This window comes from Chelon labrosus (genome assembly GCF_963514085.1).
Source record: "Chelon labrosus genome assembly, chromosome: 1".
NCBI lineage: Eukaryota > Metazoa > Chordata > Actinopteri > Mugiliformes > Mugilidae > Chelon > Chelon labrosus.
Genome location: NC_140337.1, coordinates 17,519,007 through 17,542,004, shown reverse-complemented (window position 1 = coordinate 17,542,004; position 22,998 = coordinate 17,519,007). Strand labels below are relative to the sequence as shown.

Genomic DNA, 22,998 nt, shown 5'->3' with positions numbered 1-22,998 from the left:
TTTTGTGAAAATAGCAGAGGTGGTATGTCATGAAATTACCAACAATTTCCAACAACCTAATTTTAATAAATAAAACACATACAAAAACTTTATGTGAAAAAGGGGAATATGTGAACTTTGTGTATACTTGTTTTTTGTTTTGCTTCAAATTATGAAGATCTTTACATTAATGGACGGTTGATAGGTTGATTTTGTAAACCCCATGTTTATAATGCTCAGTCTACAAATCCAGTACTACAAGCTAATGTAGTTAAGTAGTTCTTTTTTTTTTTAATTGTTCATTTGGCTGTTTATTAAAATATGTTGGAGTTACTGTTATGACAGTGGAGGAAGAGTTAAGGAATTACAACTATTTTCAGAAGTGACTGAACAGGTAATGTAACTGTTTCGTGGACAGATGCTGGATATTCCACCATTACGCATTTAAAGAAAAATGCACTAGTGAAAACACAGTGGTGCATGATCTCCACACCCTAAATAAAACCCACTTCACAAAATCCTCCCGGAGGAGGTACGTATATCATTATCCAACCCTACCATAAAGAAATGACCATCACAAGGGCAAATTTCTGTCCCTGTACCTTTAATCCAACTAACTTGAATATGTTTCGGTAAACAGCAACAACAACCACGATACTGCGGATGCGAACTGGAAAGACCGGTCAGAATTCTTGATGGAGCTCCTGATAAGGTGTTCTTGCAGAGGACTATTGTCTGAGTGTCGTGTATCACAACACTGTTATCATGTTCCTGTAAAGTGTAATAAACTTCCATGGAAATGAAAGTGAAAGGACAGCTTCACACAAGCGATCTGTGACGTAACAACTGGAGCGTATAAAACATTTGTCGTGTGTCGTCTTTTCACATTTTCATTCACCACCTGCACAGCAGCTGTCCTTCCTTTGAACCAGCAGGTAAGATCACAAACACCAAACAATAAGGTAGTTGTACTAAACACTGTAAAATATTAGATTGTGAACTATAAAAACGTCTCAGTGGAATTCTTTGTTAACTGTAATGCTTTTTTAAAGTTTTTTTTTGCTTGTTTTAGCTCCAGCTGTGATGGCAGGACTGGCTAGAGTCAGAACCTCCAAAGGCCTCTTCCTCATCTTGTCTCTGCTGTGTCTGGTTCACGTCGCAACTTCACTGTTGGAAAACTTTTTCCATGTATTTATTTATCCTTTCGTTTGTGATGTAAAATACTGACATATTTATTCGTGCAGATACAATTATATCCACTGCAAGTCATCATGGGCTAAGTGTTTTGTAATGCAATGCAATGCAATAATAGAACAGCTGTCATATTCACACAATCTTTCTGGGATATTTCAGAAAATGATTGAGGAACAGTTTCAGGAAGCAAGAGAAGACCTAAAGAAAATGAAGGTGGGTCAGTCAGTAATCCACGTATCATTTGTTCATTTCATATTCAGTTTGCTCACGTGTTGGCTCAGAATCTACATGTGACAAATATACATTTAAAAACATATTATTCTTTGTGATGGATCCACTGCAGAGGAAAGAGAACTTCCTGCAACTCATGCAAGCCTATAATGTACAAGTAGATTTGATGTGTGATCGAATTTTTTACTTGTCTCCATCAGGCAGACCACGAGAAGGAAATGGCAGATGCGTCAAAACAACTCAATGAAGGAAAAAAGCAGCTTGTTGCCCTAGAGGAAATAATGAAGGAATCGTCAGGTGAATTTCCGCCACTGTTAGAACTGCCGAATGTCTTTAAACGTTTCATTGAGAACATGGAGGCTTACATGGACAGGGCGAATCAGGACTTTGCTAAAGATCTGTCGAACAGGGTAATCCGACTAGAATTACTAAGGAAAGAACTAAAAGAGGGCATACAAGAGCAACATCAAGTGGAACTGTAACAGTCTTAGTTTCCATCTTTGTGGTATGATTTGTTCGTGCTGCTTCAGTTTTTGTGAAATGATCCTGAGATCATGGTTTCCTCTCTGTTTCTGAATGGCACGGTATGTAGGGGCCATACTAACTTCATATATGCTGGAAACCAAAACAGACAATGCAAGGTCTTTAAAATTAATACTTTTCTGGCACTTTGTGTTTTAAACACATGATTAATATTCGTCTGTGACGCTATGTTAATATTGTCAGATGATGTTGCGGTTCAAAACTTAGGATTTTACTTGTTCCATTGTGTTACAACAGAAACTGAAAAATATCTAAGTGAAAACAGGTCTATTGGAAAGTATATTCACACATACATACATACATACATAGATATAATGTGAGCACAGGCAGTAGGAGAGCAGCAGACAGAGGTAAGGGCAGGACACAAGGCAGAACGCAAATACGATTCAATCAACAGGAATACGTTCGTTTCATTTAAATTTTGTGCACATTTTGATTGATGCCCTGATTAATTTTAAACTTGATCCAGTGCCTTGGAGGATTTTCTTTAATGTTTGATTTTGCCTCTCACTCATACACATGCATTTTTTGTTGCAAGGTAAAATGAGGAATATAACTGATTTGAAATTTTGTGCTCTATCATCATATTAACTGTATATAAAAAAGAGCATAGTCTGGACCAGTACTCTAGGTTTAGACATGGCTGTTAGACTTCACTTACTGGAACTTTTTTAGATTTAGATTTGTTTCTATAAATGTTGTTTTTATCAATATGTCGTCTTGTGGTTTTTGATCAGGGTTTTAATAATATGCAGCCAAATAATGCAACTTGTTCCTCCTTTCAGTCAGTCACAGTTCATCTAAAAGTTGCAGCAATCCATATAACCTGTATTCTGTATATAAGATTTGTTGCTTTTAATAATGTTATTTATATCTCTTTATTCCTCTGAAATGGACACATATATTGCAGTTATAAAATAAAGATAAAAAATAAAAAGTCCTGACGCGATTCATCTTTGTGCCATATTATATGAGTATGATGCTACATGGACACCATCTGCAGTTTGTCTGCACCACTCTGCACTAGCATGTAATGACTCCAGTGTTCAGGATACCACAGTCAAAAACTCTGTTTAGACACTTTGTGGGACATTGGGAGGTAAATAATATGCTTCTGCCATATTTGGGAAAAAATTATTTTGAAAATTACAGAAAACCATATTATCTAAGTAGATTTTTGAACAATTATAAAAACACAGATGAAAAGTGTAAACATGAAAGAAAAAGGAAGCCCAGTTTTGTCTTTTGTAGTGTTCACATCTTATCTTTTAGTGACCCCTAGCGGCCAAATGTGTCAACATCACTCATTTCACCAAATTCATCAGTGGACATACAGCATGTTTCTGCTCAAGTGTCAAAACCCTGCAGTGGAAATTTCCATTTGACATCTGAAAAATGAGAACACTCTGGTCTTAAGATGTGTTTAACTCATCTGCAGATGGGCTACATACAAAGCACAAAACTTCTTTCCCAGTACAGGTCAAGTTTTTTTGACAGTATCGTTAACATGCGCCCCTTCTGAGCCTTGGACCTGGGTCGTCTGTATCCGCCCTGAACTCCCACATGCACTGATTTTTTTTTTTTTTTTTTTTCATGGACTCTCTCCAATGTAATACTGTTTTAATGTGCAACAGTCCAATCATAAATGGATGACATACATTATGTGCAATATATATTTATATATTTATACTTACATACTGTATATTCACCATATTTATTTCTGCAAATCTCCTCAGGACTGTGCACCTTAACTGTTTATACTGTATATATTTTTCATATGTCTTTTTACACTGTATTTTTGTTTTTTGCACTGTTATTGGTGATAGCTTTGATCTCATTGTATATGTGTATAGTGACAATAAAGGCATTCTATTCTATTTTCTCCAAGTAACTTGAATATTATTTGGTAAACAGCAACAACAACCACAACTGTGTCACTGTCCAAAGACCCAACTGTTTGCTGTGCCCTGTTTATTTAGTTTATTTGAATTTGAATGGTCTAAGAGGACTATGGTCTGAGTGTCGTTCCTGTAAAGTGTAATAAACTTCCATAAATGAAAGTGAAAGGACAGCTTCACACAGGTGATCTGTGACGTGACAACAGGAGAGGAGGACATTTTCATTCACCACCTGCACAGCAGCTGTCCTTCCTTTCACCCAGAAGGTAAGATCACAAACACTGAACAATAAGGTAGTTGTACTAAACATTGTAAAATATTAGATTGTGAACTGTAAAAACATCTCTGTGGAATTCTTTGTTAACCGTAAAGTTTTTTTTTTTTTAATGTGTCAAGTTCACAGAGTGTTTTAGCTCCAGCTGTGATGGCAGGACTGGCTGGAGTCAGACCCTCCAAAGGCCTCTTCCTCATCTTGTCTCTGCTGTGTCTGGTTCACGTTGCAAGTTCACTGATAGACAAGGACACACTTGTAAATTAATTATTTACAGTCAATTAATCAAATTCCTTTCATTTGTGATGTAAAATATTGACATATTTATTTGTGCAGATGTCTGGTTCACGTGGCACGTTCACAGATAGACATGAAGAAAATTGTAAATTAATTTGTACTTAAACTTTTATCTGTTATGTAAAACTTTTACACATTTATTTATGCAATTAAAATTGCTTCAATTCTCCATGAGAACAGCAACAGTACGGTAACGGTAACAGTACAAGAACTAAAGAGAGAGAAGGTGGGTGACTCAGTAATCTATGTTTATTTCTTTATTTCATCGTCACTTTGCTCACATGTTGTCTCTTGTGTTTAAATGATATCTACAAAAAACTGCCTTTCACATGAAATTATCATTAATACACACACTAAGACAACAACAAATGGTTGAAAGTGCAGTATATATAATGTAAAGTCAGAGTAAATTTAATCTGTGCTAAAAGTTGAATTTTCTCCATAAGGCAGAGAACAAGCATCGTAATGAAACTCTCTCAAAACTACTTGATCTGGCAGGTTCACTCAACACCAAGGACCAGCTGGTGAATTCATTTTTTCTGTTTCTGTTACAAATGTATTCAATTTAACCTACTGCAAGACATTATGAGCTCATTAACTGTTGAAATACTGTACCTAATAAGATGATCCTTCTGGAAATTCTCAGAAAATATTCAGAGAAAACCTTCAGAGAGCTGCAGAACATGCAAGAAGACAGAAGGTGGGTTATTCTCTCGCTATGTTACTCACATGTTGGATAGTGTGGTCTGTGAGAAACGCTGAAAGCGTGTAGAAATAGCATTATATACAACTTATACTGATTGGTTGTAGTAGTTACAGTGAAACCTGCATGGCCGCTGGTTTACATTGATGTGCAGCCTGTATGCAAAGTAGGTAACCATATAAATAGAATATTCTTTACTTGTGGACCTTTGGTGTCACTGGGACACTGGCTACACTGTTAAGAATTTTCCTGTAAAATAACAGTAAAGAACTGGCAGCAGGGTTGCCATTATGTTATTGTCACTAAAATTTACAGTTTTGTACTGTTATTGAAAAATACAGCATGGGACTGTTTTTTTATTACTTTCCTGTATAAAAACTGTAAAGAACTAAAAATGTTTGTGCTGTTACTGAAGAATACAACGTTTAATGTATGTTAGGATTACTTTAACAATACTTTACAGTCAACTGGTTTGTTTAAAAATACATTATCAGTCTTCACAAAATCTACAAACTGTAATTCATTCATTCATTCATCTTCTGTAGCCGCTTGTTCCTGTGAAGGGTCACGGGGTCTGCTGGAGCCTATCCCAGCTGTCATTGGGCAACACCCTGGACAGGTCTCCAGTCTCTCTCAGGGCTAACACAGAAAGACAGACAACCATTCACACTCACACCTACAGCCAATTTAGAATCACCAGTTAACCTAATGAGCATGTCTTTGGACGGTGGGAGGAAGCTGGAGTACCTGGAGAGAACCCACGCAGACACAGGGAGAACATGCAAACTCCAGCTTCCCATGTGTAGTTCGGGTTAAATTTCCCAGAATGCAAAAAATACATCATGATACCCTGATTTAGAAGGTTTGGATGAATAATTAGCGGTAAAATGCTGTATTTTAGAAAAACGGTATAGTTCCATTAAAAGAACAGTAAATTACCAAAATTTCACAGTTTTTGTTTGTATTAACAGTAGAGTGATTTATTTAAAAATAACAGGTTACAGGCTGTAAGTTAACAGTGATTTCTAACAGTGTACATCTGCCCCTTTCTTCACTAGTCCTCTTCCTTCAATAGGCAGACAGATAACTCCATCCACACACTGTAGTCAATATCCGATGGCTTTACTGCTTGACACCGTGATAATAGGGTCAAACAAAAATCAAGAAATAATGTAAAAAAAAAAAAATTAATTATTGTGACAAACCCCATTAATGTGCATATTACCAACACATTTTAATATATATGAATCTTAAAGTCCTATCAAACAAATGTGGCTACAAATATAGCTTACTGAAGGCCGTAAACAATGCACTGCGCAAGAAACAAAATATAGCCTCGCATCCATACAAATATAACATTAATGCAATATATGCATCTTTAATACAGACAGACAATGCTTCAGTAAATGATTCCCCTAGAAGATGGATGTTGATTCTCTGACTGCTCAGTTCTACAGTGCTCTTACAATGAGGCTGCCTAAAAGTCTGTGGTTCCAGCCAGGTCAGAACAGAGAGTGTAGCCTAAACAAATGTTTGTAGTGTATCGCAACCACAGATTCTGCGAGCATAGGCATGTCTTTGTAACCTGCCACTGGCCCCACTAAGCCAGATGTAATTGGTACATAAATTAAGTCAGATTTGGAGGCCATTGCTGAGCAGAGAAGAAAGTCCTACATGTCCAACATGTCTGTGGTAATGACTGCATCTGCCTTAGTCTGTAGTGAACATTTATGTATATATACATCCATATGTCATTTAGTTGTCTGATAATGGACATGCTGTTGTGTATTATCCCTCATATGATGAAGAATTAATGTGTGATTGATTAAAAATATATTTTTCCTCCATCAGGCTGTAAACAAGAAAGGAATGGTCAGAGCCTTAGTCCAATTAAATCAACAATTATATGAGACCCATCTGAAAAGGGAATGCTTGCTCACTGTCCACCACTACAAGAAGTGACGCACATGCTGATGCACTTAGTTTGGAAATTCAAACATTTCTTAGACAAGAAGATGATACTCTCCTGCTTCCCTCATGATATTCAGCATTTGTTTAAAATAACTGAGAGAGCTGTTGATTCAACATTGTTTTCACTGTGGATACTGTGGTCTGTAGTTCTATTAAACTGTGTTGTTCTTCTCCATTTAATGTGCGATGACACACAAATCATGTTACAATCAATGCAACTTATTTGAAATAAACATAATTTTAGTTTGTGTTAAGATTTTGAATTTGAAACGATTGTTTTTACTTTTGCTGTGACTAAAGACAGTGGTGTGATGTTAATAAAGCTGAAGTCCCAACGCAGCCATTGTCTCTGATTTACTTTATTTTTCTACTTCATTCTATTTTATGTTTTGAATATAAGCGTCTTTACATTTCAAGTTTTGTTGTGTGGTGTTTCATTCAAATATTTGTATTTTATTTAGAAGCTTAACAACAGGGAATATCATAAGAGCAACCCAGACAGCTTTTCACTTGGTTCATGGCAGTGTAGGAATATGCACCGTTGAGTCTGATTGTTAGATGATGAAACTATTACAGTCACACATGGTTGACATGAAAAGGCCTGGAGGCTTCTTAAAATCAAAGGTGCTGCTTCAAAGCTTTTAATCTTGTATTGAGACAGCTGTCATACAACAATACAAGTCAACCTCTCCATTAGTACTAAGTTATCATCACTAATTAGAAGACTCAAACACGTTTTCTGTGATTCTTCCATGAGTTTCTTTTTCACGTTTGTAATTTACTGGAATATTTATGTAAAGCGTAACTGAAAAGAAAAGAGAGTTAAAATAAAGAGTCTCATCACAGTCAGGTAGATACAGTACCAACCTGCCCTGCATGTAAGGTTTTCAGACATTGCATCTACTGTAGTAATTGTTTTTTTAACATCCAACTCAATAGCTTTATTAAATAACTAAATCATTAGGTCAGAGTCAGCAGATGAAAACAAGTAAAGCTGATTATTATTAATGATGTAAGGAAAACATGTGTTCCTTCATCTTGTTCATTCCCATAATACCTAACTAGCCCCTTTTATTGCGTCTTTTGACCTTTGTCTTTTAGGTGGTTGGAGGGTTAAACATATAGTATTCTCAACTTGAAAGACCGGTTAGGGCTCCTGATAGACTTGTCTTGTCATGTTTAATCTCACAGCACTGACAGGTGTTATCGTGTTCCTGTAAATAGGTATTATTCCTTTGGAAGTGAAAGCGAAAGAAAAGCTCACACACGTGATCTGTAACTCCGAGCGACGTGACGTCAGGAGAGTATAAAACATGTATTGTGTGTCGTCTGTTCATATTTTCATTCCCCACCTCCACACCAGCAGCTCGACTCCCGCACACCACACAGGTAAGATACAATGCAGTTTACACTGTACACTGGTAAACTATACACTGATAACTGTAAAAGTATTTCTGCTGAATTCTTCATCAGCCATAATGTTTTTTTAATTTTTAAGTTCAAACAGCGTTTTAACCTTTTCAGCTGTGATGGCAGCAGCAGTCTTACCCAGCAGGAGAGGACAGGCTAGAGTCAGAACCTCCAAAGGCCTCCTCCTCATCTTCTCTCTGCTTAGTCTGGTTCACGTCTCAAGTTCAGTGTTAACCCATGACCAAATTGTAAATACATTTTTATTTAATATTTTATTTTTAATGTAAAACATTTACACACATGCGGCAATTCTCCATGGGCTCATAAACGCTTATATCCACATTCATCTTTAAATTTCAGATCAAGTTCAAGTTTTTCATAAGGACAGTAGATGAACAGCTAAAAGAAATGAAGGTGGGTCAGATAATTATTGACTGGGCCTTTCTGTGTGGAGTTTGCATGTTCTCCCCGTGTCTGCGTGGGTTCTCTCCAGGTACTCCGGCTTCCTCCCACCATTCAAAGACATGCTCATTCGGTTAATTGGTGATTCTATATTGCCCGTAGGTGTGAGTGTGAATGATTGTCTGTTTCTCTGTGTTAGCCCTGAGATAGACTGGCAACCTGTCCAGGGTGTACCCCGTCTCTCACCCGATGAGAGGTTCCAGCAGACCCTTAACAGGAATAAGCGGTTACAGAAGATTAATGAATGAATGCATGTTTGTGTATGGACAGTAACAAAAAATAAATATTTAAGTATGAACAAAGAACTGCATTTGACACCCACAAAACTAAAAATGCAACTAGGAAGTATACATCATGCTCTAATAGTAAATTTATTGTGTGCTAAAAGTTTTATTCTCCATCAGGCAGAAAACCAGCGTCGGACTGAAACTCTGTCAGAATTACTTGTTCTGTCAGATTCGCTCAACACCAAGGACCAGCTGGTAAATGAATGAAAACACATTTGTTTGATTTAAAACCGCTGCAAGTCACCGTGAGCTCATCAAGTGTTGGAATTCTCTTTATTTACGGTTGTTTAAAGGTATATACGCAAGAGTAAGTCTCATTCTCACAATGATATTTCTGGAAAAGTTTCAGAAAATATTCAGAGAAAACCTCCAGAGAGCAGCGACACATGCAAGAGAACAGAAGGTGGGTAATTCAAGTTTCATACTTCAGCCTTAGGCTGTCTGCATTGGTACCATTGTTGCTCCTGATGACAGACTCTGAATTTGTTCTGGTGTTAGGGTGAAAGTTCAGTCCCCTGGCTAAGACATATTTTTAGTTTGAGTGAGCTCCCTATCTGACAGTTTCATCACCCAGCCATGTGTGGTCCTGTCATCCTGTTTGCTCTATCAGTCAGTTCTTCTGTTTGGTGTGACTTGATATCCTTGGTTTGTAAAGGAAGACATTTCCATTTCTTCTATTCTATACCTCTGGTGTTTTGTGAGATCTGTGAAACCTGGAAACTTCCTCCAGAATTACCTTCGGTAGGTGTGATGCCAGTTTTTTTTGAGCATGTGTTCAGCTTCTGACATAAGAGCATCAATGGTGAAGTGAACCTGTCCCAAGTTGGGTCTTAGCTTAGCTGCACCTTAGGTTCAAATGAAAGTGGTTCCTGTAATCTACAAGTTTCCTTGATGTCCACTCATGCTACCATTCGCAGGGTGCTTGTCCCGATAATTACCGTATTTTCCGGACTATAAGGCGCACCTGAATATAAGCCGCACCAGCTAAATTTTGGGGAAACTATAGATTGTTCCATATATAAGCCTCACCCGACTATAAGCCGCACCCGACTATAAACCGCTGGTGTTTTCTTCTACCACGGAGGGGATTGTCGGGACAGAAATGACTGTTTGGAAACGCAAAGCGTCCCATTTATTTACATTTGACAAACATAAATCTTTCGATCAATCAAACAAAAAATCAATCGATCAAACTTTCACATCTTTGACATTACAAACAGCATTCATGCAGTAGCCTACACAAATAATACAACGGTGCGCTCCTAGCGCACTTCCTGCAGTCATAGTGGCCTACCTAGTGCAGTATAACAAAAAACAACGCTTGACGAGGCAATAACGTTAAATGGCTATATTTAATTTGTTTGTAAAAGTGCTTGCCTGTAACACGGCAGCAAAAGTGCAGTAACCCGGCTGCTCAACTAAATAACCAGCATCTTTTTCGAAAACAGCCAACACAGCAGTAAAGGTGCAGTAACACGGCCGTTTACTGTATCAAAATAACCAGCCTACTATACCAGAAAAGTCAGTTCTTAATCCTCGTGTCATCGTCTATGACATGATAGTGCGCCCCTGGTGACCGTTAGCTGTAAAAATCCATCCGCCGTTGTATAAGCCGCAGGGTCCAAAGCAAGTGACAAAAGTAGCGGCTTATAGTCCGGAATTTACGGTACTTGAACGCCCAGCGATAGGTCATTACAGAAACAAAGAGATCCATTGGCTCTTGGGAAAACAGCTGGTTGTTGACTAGACCCTAGTCATGCCATTTTCAGGGTAACAGCCTCTTAGAACTGAAGAAGCTACTTGGATGAAACATCTTCAAGAAACCCTTCAAGTCCAGTTGCCCTTGTTTCAGCTTGTTTTCTGGATATACCGTGACCTGGATGACTGAGAACTTTCACACATACGTAGCAGGCAGATGTTACCACAGTTACAGTTGTAGAGTTAACTAAACTAATGGATATTTATGGTCTTTTGCTTGTTGTTACTTGGCAGTCAACTATGGTTTAAACAGGATAATACCTTTCATTCAGTAAATTGAATGTGTGCTAAAAGATTTATTTTTCCTCCACCAGGCAGACAACTATGACATTACATCGCACTCAACACTAGTTGATGAAGCCTATGAGCAACTTCAACCTAAACTGCAAATAGTGAAATTGATGGCTGGTGAATCTCCACTGGGAGAAGAACTGATAAATATCTTGGACGATGTAGTTGAGAAAATGAGGGTTTACTTCCACAGGAAGATGAAAATGCATCATGCAGAAAGCCTGAAGTTCCAAAGGGAACTGTAAGAAATGAGGAATTTCATTGAACTTTAACATCTTTATTTTCCATGTGTGTCTCTGCTGATCTGTCATATTATGCTGTTTACGTTCTCATTAACACTGTATAAAATACCATGAGTAACATAAAGTTTGCCGGGACAATAATCATGTATCCATACGCGTGCAACATTAAAATATATTTCTGTCCAAGAACAGTGCTGGAGGCAGTGTGGAAACACTTTTGGTTATGCCCAAAAATTCGAACTTTTAGGATTAATGTATGTATGACTCTGGGATACACAATTCCTGACAATGTGATGGTCCTTTATTTCTGTGTCCTAAACGAGAATGTGATTATTAAAAAAGGCTGGTATCTATGTAAAATCCTGTCGATCGCTTGTAAAAAAAGCTAGAACAAAGTTCTGGTATAAAACTGAGTCTGCAAGCCTTAACCAAAGGATGGGCAGAGTGAAGGAAATGGAAAGGATGACTCTCAGATCTAGAGGAGCGACCGAAGTATAGCTGTTTGTATTATTATTATTACTATGATTTCTGTTGACATCCCAATACGTTCGTTTAATTTTAAATTCTGTGCACATTTTCATCGATGCCCTGATTAACTTTAAACTTGATCCTGTGCCTTAGAGGATTTTCTTCAATGTTTGACTTTGCCTCTCACTCATACACATGCCTTTTTTGTTGTAAGGTAAAATGAGGAATATAACTGATTTGAAATTTAGTGCTCTATCATCTTATGTATATAAAAAAGATAATAGTCTGGACCAGTACACTAGATTTAGACATGGCTGTTAGACTTAACTTACTGGAACTTTTTTAGATTTAGATTTGTTTCTGTAAATGTTTTTATCAGTATGTCGTCTTGTGGTTTTTGATCAGGGTTTTAATAATATGCAGCTTAATAATGCAACTTGTTCCTCCCTTCAGTCAGTCACAGTTCATCTAAAAGTTGCAGCAATCCATATAACCTGTATTCTGTATATAAGATTTGTTGCTTTTAATAATATGTTATTTATATCTCTTTATTCCTCTAAAATGGACACATATATTGCAGTTATAAAATAAAGATAAAAATAAAAAGTCCTGACGCGATTCATCATTGTGCCATATTATGAGTATGATGCTACATGAACACCGTCTGCAGTATGTCTGCATCACTCCATCATGTAATGAATCTAGTGTTCATGATATCACAGTCAAAAACTCTGTTTAGACACTTTATGGGACATTGGGAGGTAAATAATATGCTTCTGCCATATTTGAAAATTATGGAAAACAGTATTATCTAGGTAGATTTTCTCTCTAAGCAATTATAAAACATAGATGAAAAGTGTAAACATGAAAGAAAAAGGAAGCCCAGTTTAGTCTTTTGTGGTGTTTACATCTTATCTTTTAGTGACCCCTAGCGGCCAAGTGTGTCAACATCACTCATTTCAGCAAATGCATCAGTGGACATACAGCATGTTTCTGCTCAAGTGTCAAAACCCTTGTGGTGGAAATTTCCATTTGACATTGAAAAATGAGAACACTGGTCTTTAGATGCGTTTAACTCATCTGCTGATGGGCTACATACAAAGCACAAAACTTCTTTCCCAGTACAGGTCAAGTTTTTTTACAGTAGCGTTAACATGCGCCAGTTCTGAGCCTTGGACCTGGGTCATACCTGTACCCCCTGACCTTCACTGACTACTGGTCTGCAGTCCTTCAGGGTCAAATATAGTGTGTTCAAACAAAAAAAACACACACACAACTCCAAAAACAGCTGAAAATTAAGACAAGCACATGAGGAACTGAACAGCAAAACAACCCAACAGAGAACAAAGACAAAGGCAGGCCTATAAATACACACACGGGCAGAGGGGTTAACTAGACACAGGTGACACTAATGAGGATGGAGCACACCTGAAGAAACTAATCAAACTAAGTGGAGAAAACACCAAGGAAGTGGTGATAAAGACACTTTATAAAATAAAAACAGGGTCACAGAAAATATTCAAAGCCACGACGCATAAGAAAATACTTGATACTGGAGATTCTGGTGGTCTGAACTCAACATGGACCCCATTGGGTTTCGACAAGGGTTGCATCAATTTTTAACTTCAACAGCAGCCAAGCTAGTCAAATCATATTGACCGCGATTTCATTTCTAAAAGCAACACAATGGGAACACAACCAAGGAAGTGGATTCTTTTCATAGGCACTGTATTTAAAGTTTGACAGCAATCATATGATGTGCTGATTGAGACTGTGGTGTGGCAACATCTGAATGGTTAACACCACAGTGTGAAACTCACAGTCAGTTGAGTAGAAAAGAGGGAGCACTGAAAAACATATTTGTTGATATTTGTATGATATTTACTTGGAAAAACCTAGGAAAGGTTTTACACTTAAAACTTGCAAGTAAAGAGCGATAGAAGAGCGATCATCAAGTAACTTGCAAATATAAGTTTCTTTTCCGAGCAAAAGTCAAGTAATTTACTGATGATTATTAATATGCTCATTGAATTTTACTCTCTCCTTCTTTGTAAGTTTTACTTCAAACTGAAAAATTTCACCTTAAATCAATGGCTTTTCAAGGTAATTTTTAATCACCTTTTCGAACTTTTATTTAAGGACTATGTTTAAGTAACATTTACACAACATTTTACATAATTTTTCTGCAGTTTAAATTGCCTAAATTTGTTCCTAATGTTTTTGTTTATTGAAACAATGACTTTAAAAAAATGAGGCAACTGTTTAATTTAAAAACACCTTTATTTTTCGAGTGAAAATTTATTTTTTTCAATAAAACATTTTCCAAGAAGTTTTGTTAACATCCGTGTTCTTCTGTGAGTTTGAGAGGCGTTTTTTCCCCTTGTTTTTTTGAGCGGTATCTTAGCTTCAAACGTCCAAAAATACATCAATAATCAATCAAATGTCTCCATACTGCTCGTCTGAAGTAATCCAAGTGCCCCGTAGCTCGACCATTTCATCTTTTTTTTAATATGGAAAATACAGAAAGAAAGAAATCAAACCTCATCTGAACTAGATTTTCATATCACTGTAAAAGTGAACTTTAATCTTTCATTTTTTTTTTTTTTTTACCTAAATAACCAGATGGTTTTGCTTGTGACACAGCTTGCTGTAGCTGCTGCTGGACTTCACTGTGTCAACTGCGGAAAGTTGTTGCTTTGGGCTTGAGGACAAAAACGCAAAGACAAAATACTACATTAAAATTACAGAATCATGTAACCAAAATAAACTGTATCACTGTAAAACCAATGTATTTTTGATAATATGATGTCAAAAGATTTTAAAAGGTCGCTCTGATCCAAAAAAATTCTTTCATACATCCAGCATCTAGCAAAGGATTAATCACACAGTCAGTCCCGGTTTACACACACACACACACACACACACACACACATACGTCTCACTGCAAGTGCAAAATAAAAAGAGGTTAGCTGGTTAGCTAGCAACACATGTTGCACTGGCCACATTATATAAATAAAGAAAGAAAACCACCGTCAACTTTACATTAAAAGAACGTGCTCAACCGTTTGGGAACTATACATTTCATAAACTCAAAATAAACCACTCGTTTTGTATATAATTAAGATAATTAATAAAAACGATGGTGGGGACTTACCCCTGGGGTGTACGACCCAAGTCCACAGAGACAGTGCGTTTAGTGATCATAGTAACATTAAGCTACAGTGATAAGTGATTTTAACTCCATTATATATGCAGGAACAAGCCTGAATGACTTACCTCCAAAATGATGTAGCCGCTCATGCCTCTATTAAAGTTGAAAGTCGATTCAAAATACGCAACACTTAATAAAACTTACTTAATATTTCTACGTTTATGTGCAATGACTATGAAACCTTTGAATATTATGTGAAAATACATAGTAAAACTTACTCTTCCCACAGTTTGTTTATTGCATTACTTGCATGACATGTATAGTTTTACTTGAATAATTCAAGTTCTCACTGATACTTACAATTACAAAATAAAAATTGTGACAGTTAACCTAATAAATATTACTGCACCACAAAATCTTTTTTTTTTTTTCCATTGAAGTGAGGTAGAATGAAAATGGTGTGGTGGTTAGCACTGATACCTCACAGCAAGAAGGTTCTGGGTTCGAATCCATCGGCCTTTCTGTGTGGAGTTTGCGTGTTTTCTGTGTGGGTTCTCTCCAGGTTTAACTGTCCAAAGACATGCTCGTTAGGTTAATCTGTGAATCTAAATTGGCCGTAGGTGTGAGTGTGAATGGTTGTCTGTCTATCTGTATTAGCTTTGCAACAGACTGTACCTGGGTCACCAGTCCAGGTACAGTGAGAGTCTGTTGCAGGCCTTGATAATGTTGATAATCCAGCCTTGCAGAGGGTGGTATTAGTGCCCATATGTCAAACTCACCATCCTGCTAAGAGCTTCCTTCAACACCTTCACCATTGCCACTAAGATATCCACAAGGTTTCACGTTTACCACAGTTAAAATATATATCACCATAAACTGGAAGACCCATCGTTCTGTAATTATTACCCCAGTGTGTAAACTACTCTAAGTAACAGCAGTGCTTCAGTGTTTAAATTTAGTCCAGTTTAACAGCACCACAAACTACATCCTCCACAGCAGACTGTGAAATCAGCTCACAGGATTTTACAGGACCCCCTCCTGTATTCTGTTTCCTGAGTTTGAGTGGCTTCTTTCAGGACGCTGACTTCGCTGTCCAGGCTGCGGGACACAGAGAAGAGGACATTTAAGAAGCACTTTTAAGTTGCCCCTTGGGGACAAATAAAGTGATTTGAACTGAATTCAAATGGGAATGATCTTGCAGTTTGAATTACCACCTTTCTTACAATGTTTCACTGTGACTGATCATTAAAACAGCCATGAAGTGCAGGACTGTTTTCACCTGTGTATCTAACCGTTATCCGTCTGTTGTCCTTTATCATAATTCTTTTCACTCATCTCTCAACTCTTCCAATAATTCTCATATGGTTTCATAGGAAACACTGGATATACACCACCTGGCTTCCTGTTTAAATATTTATTCATCCTGTATTTTAGCTTGATGCTGATAACAGTGATGGCAGCAGCCTCGGGCAGAAGTAGAGGTCTGGCTGTTGTCTGAACCAATGTCCTGAACATGCACCTTTGCATTGAACTGCATTTTTCCCACTGTGGGATAAATATGTGAAGTATCCTCATGTGTCTGGCATGGCTGCTACTCTACTTGATCTTACCAGTGGTGACTGGAGAGAAAGAAGCTCTGGATTATAAATATATATTATTATATTCATGATTCCTGTTACATAACCTGTAAAGAGGAGCTTTTTACGTGAAAACAAAAGTGAAAGGGAAAACTCACACACGTGATCTGTAACATGAGCTAACAACAGGAGTGTATAAAACATTGGTCATGTGTCATGTTTTCACATTTTCATCCGCCATCTGCACGGCAGCTGTCCTTCCTTTCACCCAGCAGGTAAGATCACGAACACGGAACAATAACGTAGTTGTACTTGAACACATTTAAATATTACATTACCACTTTAACAGGTCTTTAAGAAAGTTTCTGTTTGGTTTGGTTAATTTTCTGTCAGTGTTGTAGTTACAGCTGTGATGGCAGCAGCAGTCTTAACCAGCAGCAGAGGACTGGCTAGAGTCAGGACCTCCAAAGGCCTCCTCCTGATCTTGTCTCTGCTCAGTCTGGTTCACGTTGCACGTTCACTGATAGACATGGACACACTGGTACATTGTTGTTTCTAGATCTACATTTGTACATCTGCAAATGGTAAACAAATATGGTTAGATTAGAATTTAAGGTTGTTGTTGTTGTTTTTAAGTTGACTTTGTTGTACTATGTTTCACCAGCTGTAATAACACTGTGCTCCAAATGCATTCTTTTTTATATATGTATTTTCTCACGTGTTTCAGCAACAGCTCAAACGCAACCTTCAGACCCTCGAGGAAGAAGTAGCAACAAAGAAGGTGAGTGGGTCAGTTTAGCTGGGAGAGTCAATTTATAGTGGAAGAATACTCTATATGTATTCATTTCGTTTTATTTCTCCTCCAGGCCCACCACATGCTAAACAAAGACTTCTTCTCAGAGTTAATGGATGACTTGAAAAACGCGATGGACACTGCTAGAAAAATGGCATTCATTGCTATGCTTGATATGCCACCACTGCTGGAGTTCATTGAAGACATCGAGGGCATCATTGAATCAAGTAAGGCTTTCATCACTAAAATGCACAAGGAAGAAGCTGCATTAATCAAGGACAATGAAGAGAAACTGAGAGGAATGAAGGAGAGGATAACGTCTGTAGAGGAGCATCAAGCTGAACTGTAACACGTTTGTCTATGTCTCTGGTTTTATATCTGTTGTATCTGTAAAGCTCCTCTCTCTCTACTGTGTAGCTTCGGTTTTTATCAGACGGTCCTGATGGATATTTGTAAATCATTTAACTTCTGTTGTCAGTAGTTTGCTCAAAATAAGAATTTATGTACCACTGAAATAAGTGACTTAAAGCCAACGATCTGAGGAAACAATTCATCACAAATTGTAAATGTTATAAAAAAAAGCCGCATTTGATTATTTTTTTAATGAACCTGTGCATTCTTACTCACTGCAAAAGAAAAATGTACTCATCAACCAGTCACCCATTCAGACGATGTACGCCAAGCAAATAAATTCTTATGTCTGAAATACTGTTAAATGCTACTTTATTTCCTTCCGACTTCAGACTTCTTTCGTACATCTCTGTTACATCTCAGTCTCTGTTGAGGCAAGGCCATCTGATTACGTACTGGGCTTGTTCAATTCAATTTCAATTTTATTTATATAGCATCAATAAAAATACAAATTGTCTCAAGATGCTTGACAAAACCCAGCCTGAAACCCCCAGAGCAAGTCTTAAGGCAATGGTGGCAAGGAAAAACTCCCTTTTAACAGAAAGAAACCTTGAGCAGAACCCACCTCATATGGACAGACCCATCTGCCTAAGGCCGGCGGGGTAGAGACAGAAAAGAAAAGAGAGAAGAGAAACCTCTCTCTGTTGAATTCTTAACTTTCTTAAAGGAACCATATGTAGGATTGTGGCCAAAACTGGCCAAAACTGGTACTGCAATCACTTTCAAAATACTGTAGAACGGTGTATCCCCTCCCCCTCCCCCCTGACTCGAGGTTGCCAGCTAAGCTGCAGGATCCAGCAGGAACGTAGGGTGCTACAAGGAGCTTCCAATGGCAAGTGACGAGTCCTACACAGTAAGTTTTTTTTTTCTGTTAATAAAGTTTATGCTTCATGAGAGATGTTTTGCAAAGTAATTATGTATCGCAAAAATTTACTAATGGCGATTAGCCAAATATTTCGTAAAGATGTACTGTAATACCACATTTCAGTCGGAACATAGATTGTTTTCATACCCTGCTAGTGGTGCGATATAAAGCTTTTTATGAATGCATTTAGCACAGGCGACCATGGAAAATCCACTGTCTATATGTACGGAAGCACGGGGCTTTTAGCCTATACCAAAAAACATGGTAGAATATAGCATCCAAAAGTTTCAGCCATCTCCATCTTTCAAAGGCATCTCCTATACAAATCCTTGTTTTATTTCGGACTTTGTCACGACGTATTTCGGATTCATAACGAGGTCTTTTAGGTTTAGTAACATTATACATGTTTTATCCGACACGTTCGTAGCTGCAGCTGTGGTAACTAGAGCAGAGCTGGCAACCCGGATGACGAAACTCTACTGACTTCGTGATTAGTAGATAGCTGGAGGGTGGCGCCTCAGGCCAAAACACAACATGACAACATCAACATCAGTTGAGGGCTGCAACTTTCACTTTTAAATGACAATATCCTGGCCGGACCACTGTTGTCAGTGATATAAGTATTTGAAATGAACATGATTTCTTCATGTCTAGTGACATATCAGGGCCATTTCATGATTAATTGAAATACATTTCTTACATACGGTTCCTTTAATGATAAACTGTGGCAAAAATTGACCTATTCATAGTAACTTTCATTTGTACTTGTAACATACTATATATGTTCTTTCTTTTTTGTAGTATATCCACAAAATGCAGTGCTACCTTGGTACGATGTGGAACATTTACCAGTGATTGAACAGAACTCACATGACAATGTGTCCAGTCCACCTTTGCAGGTGCCTCATTGACTCCCATCCTTAAGGCCTTTGAACCAAGTGCAGTGGGATTTGGCCACTGCTAAAACACAACACAGTACTATTAGATGTGCACAACCTTAGTTTTGGAATGTGTCTAACTGAGGCCAAGATTGAGGGACTAACACTAATAGTTTTTGCGAAAATAGTAGAGGTGGTATGTCATGAAATTACCAACAATTTCCAACAACCTAATTTTAACAAATAAAACACATACAAAAACTTTATGTGAAAAGGGGGAATATGTGAACTTCGTGTGTACCCTTGTTTGTTGTTTTGCTTCAAATTATTAAGATCTTTACATTAATGGACGGTTGATAGGTTGATTTTGTAAACCCCATGTTTATAATGCTCAGTCTACAAATCTACTACAAGCTAATCTACTTAACTATTTTCAAAAATGACTGAACAGATAATTCAACTGTTTCACAGACAGGTGTTGGATATTCCACCATTATGCATTTAAAGAAAAATGCACAAGTGAAAACACAGTGGTGCATGATCTCCGAATCCTTGCAGTGGTAAATAAAACCCACTTCACAAAACCATCCAGGAGGAGGTAGGTGTATCATTATCCAACCGTACTATAAAGAAAAGACCATCACAAGGGCAAATTTCTGCCCCAGTACCTTTCCTCCAACTAACTTGAATATGTTTCAGTAAACAACAACAACAACCACGATTGTGCCACTGCCCAAAGACACAGCTGTTTACTGTGCCCTGTTTATTTAGTTTATTTTAATGGTCTAACCACAAGTTTTCGCACTAGACTTTAACAATGTCTTATAGGTGGTTAATGGGTTAAACATATTGTTGTTCAGTCCCTGATCTTGCCAATGCTAACTGGAAAGACCGGTCAGAGATGGAGCTCCTGATGAGGTGTTCTATGGTCTGAGTGTCGTGTATCACAACACTGACATGTATTTTCATGTCCCTGTAAAGTGTAATAAACTTCCATGGAAACGAAAGTGAAAGGACAGCTTCACACAGGCGATCTGTGACGTGACAACGGGAGCGCATAAAACATTGGTCATGTGTCGTCTTTTCACATTTTCATCCAACGCCTGCACAGCAGCTGTTCTTCCTTTCAAGCAGCAGGTAAGATCACAAACACTGAACAATAAGGTAGTCGTACTAAACACTGTAAAATATTAGATTGTGAACTGTAAAAGTGTCTCTGTGGAATTCTTCGTAATGCTTTTTTTTAATGTGTCAAGTTCACAGAGTGTTTTAGCTCCAGCTGTGATGGCAGCACTGGCTAGAGTCAGAACTTCCAAAAGCCTCTTCCTCATCTTGTCTCTGCTGTGTCTGGTTCACATCACAAGTTCACTGATAGACAAGGACACACATGTAAATGTATTTACTTACCCTTTCGTTTGTGATGTAAAATATTGACATATTTATTTGTGCAGATACAATTATATGTGCAAGTCATCATGGGTTAATTAACTGTTTTGCAATACAATGCAATAATAGAACAGCTGTCATATTCACACAATCTTTCTGGGATATTTCAGAAAATGCTCAAGAAAAAACTTCAGAAAGAAACAGAAGAACTAAAGAAAAAGAAGGTGGGTCAGTCAATAATTCATATATCATTCATTCATTTCATATTCAGTTTGCTCACGTGTTGGCTCAGAATATACATGTGAGAAATATACATTAAAAAATATATTATTCTTTGTGATGGATCCACTGCAGAGGAAGGAGAACTTCCTGCAACTCATGCAAGCCTATAATGTAAGAGTAGATTTGATGTGTGATCAAACTTTTTACTTCTCTCCATTAGGAAGACCACGAGAGGGATCTGGCAGATGTGTCACAACAACTCAATGAAGGAAAAAAGCAGCTTGTTGCCCTAGAGGAAATAGTGAAGGAATCGTCAGGTGAATTTCCGCCACTGTTAGAACTGCCGAATGTCTTTAAACATTTCATTGAGAACATGGAGGCTTTCATAGACAAGGCGAATGAGGACTTTGTTGTAGATGTGAAGGAGAAGGAAATAGAACTAGAAGACTTAAGGAACTTAGTAAAATCACAAGAGCAACATCGAGTGGAACTGTAACAATCTTAGTTTCCATCTTGATGGCTGTATGATTTGTTTGTGCTGCTTCAGTTTTTGTGAAATGATCCTGAGATGATGGTTTCCTCTCCGTTTCTGGATGACACGCTACGAAGGGGTTAAATTAACTTCATATATGCTGGAAAACAAAACAGGCGAAAAATGAATACTTTTCTGGCACTTTGTGTTTTTAACACATGATGAAAAGTCGTCTGTGACGCTATGTTAATATTGTCAGATGACTTTGTTATTCTAAAGTCAGGATTTTACTTGTTCCATTGTGTTACGACAGAAAAAGAAAAATATCTAATGAAAACAAATCTATTGGGAAGTATATTCAAATATACATAGAAATAATGTGAGCACAGGCAAAAGGAGAACAGCAGACAGAGGTAAAGGCAGGACACAAGGCAGAAAGCAAACACTATCCAATTAATTTGAATTCTGTGCACATTTTGATCGATGCCCTGATTAAACTTGATCCTGTGCCTTGGAGGATTTTCTTCAATGTTTGATGTAGCCTCTCACTCATACACATGCATTTATACATGGTTGTTAGACTTAACTTTCTGGAACCTTTCTAGATTTAGATTTGTTTCTATAAACCTTGTTTTTTTATCAATATGTCATCTTGTGGATTTTGATCAGGCAAGCAATCCATATAATATATATAATATATCCATACAATCCATTTAACCTGTATTCTGTATATAAGATTTGTTGCTTTTAATAATGTTATTTTTATCTCTTTATTCCTCTGAAATGGACACATAGATTGCAGTTTTTAAAATAAAGATAAAAATAAAAAGTCCTGACGTGATTCATCTTTGTGCCATATTATATGAGTATGATGCTACATGAACACCATCTGCAGTTTGTCTGCACCACTAGCATGTAATGAATCCAGTCAAAAACTCTGTTAAGACATTTTGTGGGACATTGGGAGATAAATAATATGCTTCTGCCATATTCAGGAAAAAAATAATAATTTTGAAAATTATAGAAAACAGTATTTAGGTAGATTTTCTCTCTAAGCAATTATAAAACATAGATGAAAAGTGTAAACATGAATGAAAAAGGAAGCCCAGTTTTGTCTTTTGTGGTGTTTACATCTTATCTTTTAGTGACCCCTAGCGGCCAAGTGTGTCAACATCACTCATTTCACAAAATGCATCAGTGGAAACACAGCATGTTTCTGGTCAAGTGTCAAAACCCTT

The 22,998-nt window shown here is 37.4% G+C and overlaps 2 protein-coding genes across 2 annotated transcripts; both read left to right on the top strand.

The window, feature by feature from the left end:
- The first annotated feature begins 16,635 nt into the window (after window positions 1-16,635).
- LOC311487302 (uncharacterized protein) lies at window positions 16,636-18,145 on the top strand. Its single transcript, XM_084543524.1, has 3 exons — window positions 16,636-17,274; window positions 17,461-17,514; window positions 17,600-18,145. The coding sequence occupies exons 1-3, from the start codon at window positions 17,146-17,148 to the stop codon at window positions 17,873-17,875; spliced, it is 459 nt and encodes a 152-aa protein (XP_084399650.1). The 5' UTR covers window positions 16,636-17,145; the 3' UTR covers window positions 17,876-18,145.
- A 2,450-nt stretch (window positions 18,146-20,595) lies between these two features.
- LOC311498212 (uncharacterized protein) lies at window positions 20,596-22,629 on the top strand. The gene is made up of 4 exons (XM_084558713.1): window positions 20,596-20,817; window positions 20,937-21,069; window positions 21,237-21,290; window positions 21,509-22,629. The coding sequence occupies exons 2-4, from the start codon at window positions 20,965-20,967 to the stop codon at window positions 21,782-21,784; spliced, it is 435 nt and encodes a 144-aa protein (XP_084414839.1). The 5' UTR covers window positions 20,596-20,817; window positions 20,937-20,964; the 3' UTR covers window positions 21,785-22,629.
- Window positions 22,630-22,998: the final 369 nt, after the last annotated feature.